The sequence below is a fragment of the Hyalella azteca genome, unplaced genomic scaffold (assembly GCF_000764305.2).
Source record: "Hyalella azteca isolate HAZT.00-mixed unplaced genomic scaffold, Hazt_2.0.2 contig14662, whole genome shotgun sequence".
NCBI lineage: Eukaryota > Metazoa > Arthropoda > Malacostraca > Amphipoda > Hyalellidae > Hyalella > Hyalella azteca.
In genome coordinates this window covers 144,606-155,734 of record NW_025944539.1, presented here as the reverse complement: position 1 = coordinate 155,734, position 11,129 = coordinate 144,606, and the positions used below count along the sequence as shown (strand labels likewise).

At 42.7% G+C, this 11,129-nt stretch overlaps 1 protein-coding gene across 9 annotated transcripts in view; it reads left to right on the top strand.

Annotated features, from left to right (window-relative positions):
* Positions 1 to 3,538: 3,538 nt before the first annotated feature.
* Positions 3,539 to 11,129, top strand: part of LOC108667946 (endophilin-A) — a 53,041-nt gene continuing 45,450 nt past the window's right edge. For all 9 annotated transcript variants that reach the window (XM_047884135.1, XM_047884133.1, XM_047884132.1 and 6 more), the window contains exons 1-2: positions 3,539 to 3,559; positions 7,487 to 7,870. In XM_047884135.1, the coding sequence (XP_047740091.1) occupies positions 7,823 to 7,870 (48 nt within the window). In that variant the 5' untranslated portion in view covers positions 3,539 to 3,559; positions 7,487 to 7,822. The remainder of the gene's footprint in view (positions 3,560 to 7,486; positions 7,871 to 11,129) is intronic.

Sequence of the window (11,129 nt, the reverse complement as noted above, 5' to 3'; positions counted from 1 at the left end):
CCGCCGACGCCGGCCACGAATTTACACTGATGAATTTTGTGGGCCTGTCCCCATACTTTGAAAAAAATGTAACTCAGTACTCACTGCAGTGAGTGACAGAGAGCGCATTTTCTCGTCGACGAAAACTTGAGGTCACGGACAGACGGACGGACGGACGGACAGACAGACAGACAGACGGACATGGCGAGCACAAATAGTGCATTTTTTCCATAAATGAGAAAATGCGCTAAAAAGGTTAAGAGATCGTAAGTTCATCAGCCAATCATTGACGGCCTTTCAAGCAAAATCCACCAATCATAGACAAGAAAATAGAGCGTAAGTACTTACGTTCACTTAGCGAATTTTAAAAGTATGGCCCCTGTAATAGGTTCCTTGAAAAGGAATCTCTAGAATTTGTTGCTTTAGCTGGAAATTATTGAATTTGTTGCACTCGAATTTAAAGTTCTAGAATTTGTTGGTATGTAGTTGGAATAGTAATGTAGTTATAGGTGGAAGTTCTGGAATTTGTTGGCATCGAATTTGTTGGCTTGAGTTGGAATTTCTGAAATTTGTTGACCTCGAAAAAAATTCTGGAATTTGTTGGCCTTTAATCGAGAGTTCTGGGATTTATTGGCCTTTTATTGGGAGTTCTGGAATCTGTTGGCCTTTCATTGGAAGTTCTGGAATTTGTTGGCCTTTTATTGGAAGTTTTTCAATTTGTTGGCCTTGAATTGGCAATTGGGAAAAATGTCATCCCCTTGAGGTTCTCAAGTTTCTATACAAAAGTTTTAATATTTGGTCATGAAAAAATGTTGATGAATTTTTACGGCATATTCTGCATGTGACGAAGTTGATCACGTTTAGAATAGTTTTTATCAGGGAAGAAGGAAGCATCTATTACTATTTACTATATTATATGAAACACCAAATGCTTTCTTTATTCAAACCAAGAACATTCTTCAATCTCGACAAGAAGCATAAATTTGGGCCCTCGTATGTAGGTTACATCTTCGAAATTCAAAATAAAAATCCGTTAAAGATGAATATTCGCTCTTATTTTGCTGCATATCAGAGCAGTGACATTTTAATTTGAATTGTGATAACATCTGCTCTGATGAGACAAGCATGGATCCCATGTAAACGGCATAGCTTACGTAATTATGTTTACATATTTCGAATGCGTTTCCCTATGTAAAAAGGAAGAATTTTACATTATTTTTGCTGCAGTATGCCAGCCTTCTGGGATCCTATTATTGCGCTGTTGTGGCGCGCAGTATTGCGCTGTTGTGGCGCGCGGTATTGCGCTGTTGTGGCGCGCGGTATTGCGCTGTTGTGGCGCGCGCTATTGCGCTGTTGTGGCGCGCGCTATTTCGCTGTTGTGGCGCGCAGTATTGCGCTGTTGTGGCGCGCGCTATTTCGCTGTTGTGGCGCGCAGTATTGCGCTGTTGTGGCGCGCGCTATTGCGCTGTTGTGGCGCGCAGTATTGCGCTTTTGTGGTGCGCGGTATTGCGCTGTTGTGGCGCGCGGTATTGCGCTGTTTGCTGTTGTGGCGCGCAGTATTGCGCTGTTGTGGCGCGCAGTATTGCCTGTGCCCCAAACTACAGGCACAAAAGTTGTCCTAGTTTGCTGAGGCCAAACTTAATATTGGCCTCCCGCAATGCGAGGGTCCTTTGCTGCCTCCTGCGCTACGCAAGGCTTTAAAGGCTTCTTTTTGATTCCCATTTGATCTTCGTTATTTATTTATAGTGTTATTTATTTGACTTTGAGTTGTTTTTCATTCGAAATCTATATTATTTGACATTGATTTGATTTATGTATGACTTTGATTTGATTTTTTTTATTTGACTTCGAGCTGCTTTCTATTTTTGACTCTCATCCTATTTTATTTATTACGCTTCTATTTGGTTTGTACTATTTTACTACTATTATATTTATTTATCTTACCGTAATTTGATTTTATGTGAATTCCATTCATCATATTCAAATGACTTTGGTTTGATTTCTATTTGAATTTATTTATTGTAAATTAGTTCCATGATATGCCCGATTTGCATTTGTACTACAGCTGTTCATTCAAATTTATGCCTCATTTTATCAAAAGAATAAGATATTTCAGTATTAAGCAGTGTATCACTTGTTAATGTAACGCTATTCAATTTTTAAATTATTTATTAGATACTTGTTTTCCTTATTCATCGCCATGCCAGCGTTATGATATGGAACCTTCGTTGAATTAAATGTGATTCAATCCTCTGATATTTGCTGTACATTTAATTAGTATTGATATTTGAATGTGCCGCACTCGTGATGAACTGTCAGTCCGCCTCTCTCGTCAGCCGCTGACCACGCTGTCTGACTCCTCTTACACGTCACTGCACAGAAATGTATACTTGGAATAAATTATACTTGGAATAATTATAATAATTATACTTTATACTATATATAAAAATGTATATACTCGGAGAATTCAGTGAGACTTTGTTCAGGGATCGATGCATTTTTAGCGCATTTTCTCATTTATGGAAAAAAGGCGCTATTGTGCTCGTCATGTCCGTCCGTCTGTCTGTCTGTCCGTCCGTCTGTCTGTCCGTCCGTCTGTCTGTCCGTCCGTCTGTCCGTTTGTCCGTGTCTGTCCGTCCGTCTGTCTGGCCGTCCGTCTGTCTGTCTGTCTGGCCGTCCGTCCGTCTTTCCGTCCGTCTGTCTGTCCGTCCGTCCGTCCGTGACTTCACGTTTTCGTCGACGAGAAAATGCGCTCTCTGTCACTCACAGCTGTGAGTACTGAGTTATATTTTTCCCTAGTGTGGACCATCCTGACATATTTTGGCCCGGAAACGGCCGTATCAGAGGCACGTCAGCTCCCTGCTTCCGCCGTGGGTATGAAAGTGTCCCTGTTTGCACAATTTGACCCGTTCTTTTTTTTGTGTGCCGGTTGCACTTCATTTTCTTACCATCTCCACTTTACGTACGAAATCTACTGGATCTCAATTCTAGATAATGATATGCTCTTGTTTTATTTATTTATTTATTTTGCTTGCGTTTGACTCTGATTTTCGTATCCCGTGCTATTTTATTGTAAAGGGCTCCACATATTCTGGTTTTCGTTCTATCGTGTCCAGCTCCTATATTATAGTAAAGGCTTTTAACATCCTGTGGTTCACATTCTATCATATCTCGTTTATATTTCTTTATAATAGTTTATAACATACTGTGGTTGGCATTCAATTGTATCCCGTTTTTATTCAAATTATACTAGACAACATATGTTCAGTCTTAAAATGCCCAGCAAATTACCGACCATGCAGGCAATAAGTCCAGCAGCTATCTCAATAAATCGTCAGTTATGGAAGAATCGGATGCCAAAGGCCGGATCCCTTGTGAATCATGTCACGAAAAGTTCAAGAATCGGCAACAGGCCATGGGCCTATTTCTTCAGCGCCGACACTTCTATTCTATTCTAAATAGATATAACAATAGTTCACGACCCCTTCCCTCACTGGCCACGTCTCCTCCCCTCGGCGGCTGGAGCTTGAGTGCCGGAACGTGTCTGGTGTCAGTGTGGGCCGGCGCGCCGCCGTGTGAGGTGGGTGTCGCTCCTTCCGTTCCTCGAGATGTCTGTTGTGTAGACCCCCGCCCCTGTTAGTGGCGCCCTCTCGAGTTCAGCGTTATCGTGCCATCGCTAATGCCCTCTTCGGTGCCTGGTTCAGCGCTAAATAGTCACTTTATTGTATAATATTTGCCACCGCCAAAGCTGCTCAATCTGTTCAGTCAGATTGATTATTTATTCCATTATTGACAATTTTTCGTTCTAGTCGTTCCAGAAAAATTCATTGGAAGTAAAGTTTAGATATCTATCCCATGCAATGTGTTGATCCATTCGATCACTAGAGACTAGTGTACGTAGTGTTCGTGATGATCTTGTATTCGTAAGAATGTGGTAACTACGGAAATCACGCAAGCTCGACTGTGCACGCTTCGCCACCCGGAACTTGCGTAAATATGTGTCGCCGAGACGGTACTGCAATTCTTGTTTGGATCCTGATGTGTAAAGCGTTTAAAATGAACTCTTCTTATTCATTTTACTAGAAGGATAGTTGTGGGATGTTAGATGAGGTGTCTTTATGCATCGTGTGCAAATGCTTGTTGTTAAAGTCCACTTGACTTCGATTGTCGCTTAATAACCTCGGCGAGAAGATGGTAGTAGCTTGTCCTCAAAGAGAGTAGTTTGTACGTAAATAAGGTAGTTTGCACTCAAAGAGTTTGTTTTACTGAGCTTCGCGTCTAGGCGCTTCAATATTAAATGTCACGTTGCGTGCAGATTCAGATCGGGAATGATAAATACTTGTGCAGTACCTATCGCCTTGTTTGCTGTAGTCGAAAATCAACTTATAGTTCAAAAGCAGAAGACAAGAATTCGACGCCCCCTAATTCTGAAGTTACCTCAAAATATATTTGCAGAACACGAATTGTATTGTGGTGTTAATGAATGAAAAAGCAGGCTTACTTATTACAATGCTGGCCCAGGCTTCTTGGGTACAGCAGCACCAGACCTGCGTTATCTGAGCTCATTCTTCCTCTCACAGCCTCACCTGTTAAAAACGTACCTAATGGATCGGATGAACGTTCGCACAAACATGATTCACTTGCAGCGGATTAAACTCTGACGAAGTTTCAATGGAGCTGCCCAACTACTACGTCACTGCCTTCGTTGTGATGAGCGGTCATTACAGTCTTCCCTGACGCCTCAAGTGGTAACTTTTGTGGTGCTCACACGGCACTTTGGCCGTGTATTACATACCGTGTGCCGTGTGCCGCGGTTTGTGTATAAGCTGCGCACCATGTCTTACACACCTTACCTTATGATGAGTAAGGACTTCGTAGTCAAAGGATCAAAGTCCCAAGACGTTCTGATGTTCACCAACTGAATCATGTACAGGGACGCAGATTAATTCGTGCTTTCCATATTTTTTCGTACTTTATTCATAAAAAAACAGTGGAAAATATCGTCTCGCACTGTTTTAATGTATAACACGATTTACACCGTAAATCGTGTACCGCGTATGTGCCGCATATCTGGTATCCCGCACCGTATGCAACGAACTTACCGTGAGCCGTATATCGTGCACCGTGTACCGTGTCTTGCGTACCGTAAATCGTGTACCGCGTGCATTGTGCTGCACATCTCGTATCCCGCACCGTATGCAACGAACTTACCGTGAGCCGTGTATCGTGCCCCGTGTACCGTGTCTTGCGCACCGTAAATCGTGTACCGCGTACCTTGTGTCGCACATCTGGTATCCCGCACCGTATGCAACGAACTTACCGTGAGCCGTATATCGTGCACCGTGTACCGTGTCTTGCGTACCGTTAATCGTGTACCGCGTACCTTGTGCCGCACATCTCGTATCCCGCATCGTATGCAACGAACTAACCGTGCACCGTGTACCGTGTGCCGCGCGCCACATTTTTCTCGCTGAAAGGAACTAAATCAGGTCCTGAGATGCCCCCTGAAGAGCGGCAGCGAGGTTCCCTTAACTGCTCAAGTGGTGACGCTCGGCTTTACTGTTGTTTGTTCTTTCTTATAACGCATTCGTACGCTTCTCTTATTTGAAACATATTTTAAAATCACTTTTCAGTGCTTGATTAGCATTCAATGAGTGAAGGTCGGCTGCCGGTCATTCACTTATAATCTCTGCAGATTGAAGAACGTGAATGTTATTAGCTTCATTTTTGCTCAGTTCACGACGTATTTTCTCTGTAATTTCATAATCTTCATCTCAAAATCGAATAATTTCACTTCTTTTTTGATATAATTTGCCGGTATATTAATTTTTATATAATTTCATGGCTAAAGTAGAAGATAATCTATACTATGTTTTGCTGAGATTAATCGAAAATAATTCTGCACAAAATTTGGATAATTATTGAGGCTTCGACGTTATTGTTTCTCAATTTCAGAAGTCTGACAGCTCCGTAATACAAAAGGTAAGCTTTCTTAAGCTGTCATCGTGCATTTCTAGCGGAACGTAATTCCGGCTAACAACTGCAACACTGCGCAATAATTCCCTTACCAAAATACAGATTTTCTGCTGGTCAACAATTTGCCTTAGTTTCATGCTGATTTAGTGAGTGGTGAATGCTATTCGAAGTCGTCGGTGGGTGTAGAGGAAGCATTCAGTTGGTTCGATTATATTTGATTATGGTGAGTGTTGAGAGAAAGCCAATAGCTTGTAACACAGCTTGTTAAGTCAGAGCTCAGTGCCTATAGTTTATGATACGGTGTCAGAGCTGACTGTTAACAGTTAACAGCTGACCGTTAACGATCTGAATCTGGAACAGTACTAGCTGAGAGCTGGAACAGTACTAGCTGAGAGCTGACTGTTAACAGTTAACCGTTAACGAGCTGAGAGCTGCAACAGCAATAGCTGAGAGCTGACTGTTAACAGTTAACAGCTGACCGTTAACGAGCTGAGAGCTGGAACAGTACTAGTTAAGCTATCATAGTAACCGTGTTCTCGCAGCTGCACGTTGCCCGGAGGTGGCTTTTAAAGATGAATTATGAAGGACGGGAGGCGCTGCTGCCAGTGTAGCCGTCGGCGCGCGGCTGGCTTTAAAGGCAGCCCTCTTCAATGCTGTGCATTATATATTCTTTATAGTCAATGCTGTGCATAATGTGATATTCTGTACAGTCAATGCTGTGCATAATATGATATTCTGTACAGTCTAAATTATTAACTCTACACTCCTAGAAATGAGTGATATGAGTGTCCCAATAACAATCAATTTTTTGCCTTTGAATGGACCATTCTGACCCAATTTGGCCTTGCAATCTGACGTAGCCGTACTAATTGCAGAAAGTCACTATTCCGACACTTACCCATTCATTATTTTAAGTGTAATATTGCATGCTTTTGAAAGCTCATTATTTACTCGTGTAATACAGATTGTAATGACCTCATCTGGTCAATGCCGGAACTTCGATTTTTGATTATCGATTATCGGAAAATGGCAAAGTTTGCTAGGCTTAATGGATTTTCAATGCAGCGTCGGCCTCTTGGATGACTTAACTTGGTTCTCTTAAGATCTTGGGGCCATACTTTCAAAACTCGCAAAGTGAACGTAAGTACTTACGCTCTATTTTCTTCTCAACGATTGGTGGATTTTGCGTGAAAGGCCGTCAATGATTGGCTGATGAACTTACGATCTCCTAACTTTTTTGAAAGTATAGGCGCATTGGTGTTTCCTGGGAGTTTTGTACGGTATTGAGTCTACTGTGCATCGTAAATAATTGTAATATTTTATATTCGTGACTCAGGGTTCTTTCTTGTAAATTTTTACTATTACTTTACACATTGTACGTGAGTTATTCCTTGATGATGTCTCCACAAAATGTCAGGTTATGGAAAAATATTGGTTATTTATTTTCAGTGGTATCCTCTTGTTTTCTAAGTATTATTTAGTGGTAATGTTGATACTAACCTCAGTTCTAATACCGCTTTCTCTTCTACAGGTATTCGTATAGCTCATTAGTTAGAAGCCTTGTAGCTTCTCGTGTTTGTAGCTCTACGTAATTCCTTTGCACTGATCTTGAGAAGAAATATTGAGTGAATCAGTGAAGTGAATTTCCGCCTTGAGTTTGTGACGAACTTTCATTTAAAAAACATCTTTTTAGTGTCCCAAATCACGTGGCTTGTTTGTGAGCAACTCTAGGACGTTCGTCAAATAAAAGTTTGACGAATCCACCAGGGCCGCATTTTTTCAGCGACATTTCGGAGAGAAAGACGCGTTTTCTTCGCCAATTCCTACAGGATTTTCTTCGCTTACTACTGACAAGAGCCATACATCCATGATGGCGTTCGCGGGACTCAAGAAACAGATCAACAAGGCTAATCAGGTGAGAACTGACATAAATCTTTACCATGACCCATTCAGAGAAATAAGTGAGTAAATAGCGATGCACTTTTTGCCTTGTATGGGTTGACCCAGTTTGACCCGACAAAAGGTCGTATCAGTGCTACGTGCAGAACGTGTCACTATTACGACAATATTGCTCCTTCATTTTTCTGAGAATTGGGACTCTATATATATATATATATAAATGATCAATTTTTTCATGTCGTGAAGTTTGTTTATGATATCCACTTTAGTTAACGGGGCTGAAAGTGTTCACTATTGTGAGTGAGTGACGTGTACTTATCCTAATATATAGTCTGTTCCCATTTTACGTGTTAATTAATAATTAAATGGATTAGTGAGGAATGCTGAGTATTTTAACCAGTGAGACTATACGTAGAGTAAAACGACTAATGATACCACACGATAGGAAATAGGCAATGCGACAACACTATGTAATATTTATATTTATTATGAGACAACACTATATAATATGTGTAATGGAAACATGAAATATGGCTAATTATATTATAAGGCTAATTATAGACACCGCTATGTATAGCTGATGCAAAACTCTCCATATGTCTGCAAAGCTCTCGAACAATACTCCGTTCCACATCGTAACGCTGACATTTATGACGATGAACAAGGAAAACAAGTATCTAATAAACCGTTTAAAAATTGAATACTGTTACATCAACAAGTGGTACTCTGTTTAATACTCGAACATTTTATTCTTTTGAAAAATGAGGCAAAAATTCGAATGAACAGCTGAAGTACAAATGCAAAGCGGGTATATCATGGAACTAATCAGAAGTACTGATTTGTGTGGTTAACGTCGTAACAGCTTAACGCGAATAGCAGCTTGCTGCTGCTAATTATACAGAACAAAATAAAAAACATATTAACCAATTCCATATTGTTTGGGCTACAGAGAAGTAACGCATAACCCAAAGTTTTGTAATAAATCCTGCAATGAGATATACGCAAGAGGCTTATCATCCAAACGACCCGGATGTGCAACAAGTTTGACCTCCTCGTTAGAATTCTCTGGAGGAATTTTGTTCTATAACTTCCGGGCTGCGCTTGTAAGAACCATCATGAGAAGGTGGCAGGCTGCTCCCTCTCCCCCAGTGCCGCCGTGATCGCAAGCACTTCATTACACTGTCGCGGGGGGGGGGGCAGACCTGAAGCATCCTGTGCTGTGACCGTATTGTCATAACTCACCTAAGTACGCGTAGCGGCCTAAGTGCGCGTAGCGGCCTACGTACGCGTAGCGGCCTAAGTACACGTAGCGGCCGATATACCGACAATGATTGGTGAATTGGCCTTTAAAAAGCCATCTGTAATTAACAGATGGGGCTACGAACTGTTTTCGATAGCACGGCCGAAAGTCATATGTAATCTAAGTATAGTCGTGGATACTCTGTACGTACTAAGTATATACTTGATCTCATGACATGACATCAAGCTTGATGTTTCGTAAGATGGCGCGTGATGGGAGTAACCATTTGATGATGCGTGGTCATTCGATGGTACGATATAACTGATGTAGCGGCTCTTGATGGTGTGAGATCATAAACTTGATGGTGTTTGATAAAAGATTGTTCGTGTTTTTGAAGGTGTGCGATAGTCATAATGAAACATAACATAACATATATAGTGATCTCGGCGCTGTAGTGTATATAGGCCTGATGTGGCCTGTCGCCACATCAGGCCAATAACATGATAACATGAATGCCATTAAAAAAAATTCTACAATCCATAGATATATTTATATATATATAACAAACTTAACAGCACCATTTAACAAATCTACGGTCAATCTGAGTCAAGTTCCGCTAGCAGATTCTCGAATTTCGCAATTCTACGCTACTTGTTGATCGTATTACATTCTTATCCCGTTATTGCGAAGGATTTATCAGTTATACATTTAGTTCATTATTTGAATAATAAATTCGTAGATAATTAATCTAGATTAATAGAGCTTACGTTAATAATATAAATGTGATATTATTGTTTTTTCTGGCGATAGCAAACGTTCGAATGACTCGTAAACAACTCTACGGAGTTACTCTGAGCTTGACTCCAGAAAATTTCTAGTGTTACGAGAATAGAGCGCACCAGAATCTCTGATTGTGTAGGCGTTGGCCACCGTGTCTTGGTATCGCTATTGTCTGCCTCAAGTTGTTTCTTGAAGATAGCATTCGGAAAATATGACTTGTGATCAGTTGATATTGTGAGCAGGCAGGGAATATGAATTATGTAGTCAAATATAATAAGGAAAAGACTGAATTGTGAGGACTGAGCGGCATGGTAGAAGTTGCAAGAAACGAGGGTAAAACGTGTGGTACGGTCGAGGGGTAAGTGAGGGGAAGTACGACCAAGGGTAAGATAGGGTAGTTACGGCCGAGGGGTAAGAGGGGAGTTTGAGGTACGGCCGTGGGGTAAGAGAGGGGAGGTACGGTCGAGGGGTAAGTGAGGGGAGGTACGGCCGAGGGGTAAGAGAGGGGAGGTACGGCCGAGGGGTAAGAGAGGGGAGGTACGGTCGAGGGGTAAGAGAGGGGAGGTACGGTCGAGGGGTAAGAGAAGGGAGGTACGGTCGAGGGTAAGAGATTGGAGGTACGGCCGAGGGGAAGAGAGGGGAAGTACGGCCGTGGGGTAAGAGGGGTGGTACGGTCGAGGAGTAAGAGAGGGGAGGTACGGCCGAGGGTAAGAGAGGGGAGGTACGGCCGAGGGTAAGAGAGGGGAGGTATGGTCGAGGGGTTAGAGAGGGGAGGTACGGTCGAGGGGTAAGAGAGGGAAGGTACGGTCGAGGGGTAAGAGAGGGAGGTACGGTCGAAGGGTAAGAGAGGGAAGGTACGGTCGAGGGGTAAGAGAGGGAGGTACGGCCGAGGGGAAGAGAGGGGAAGTACGGCCGTGGGGTAAGAGGGGAGGTACGGTCGAGGAGTAAGAGAGGGGAGGTACGGCCGAGGGGTAAGAGAGGGGAGGTACGGTCGAGGGGTAAGAGAGAGGAGGTACGGCCGAGGAGTAAGAGAGGGGAGGTACGGCCGAGGGTAAGAGAGGGGAGGTACGGCCGAGTTAAGAGAGGGGAGGTACGGTCGAGGGTAAGAGAGGGGAGGTACGGTCGAGGGTTAAGAGAGGGGAGGTACGGCTGAGGGTAAGAGAGGGAGGTACGGTCGAGGGGTAAGAGGGGAGGTACGGCCGAGGGTAAGAGAGGGGAGGTACGGCCGAGGGGTAAGAGAGGGGAGGTACGGCCG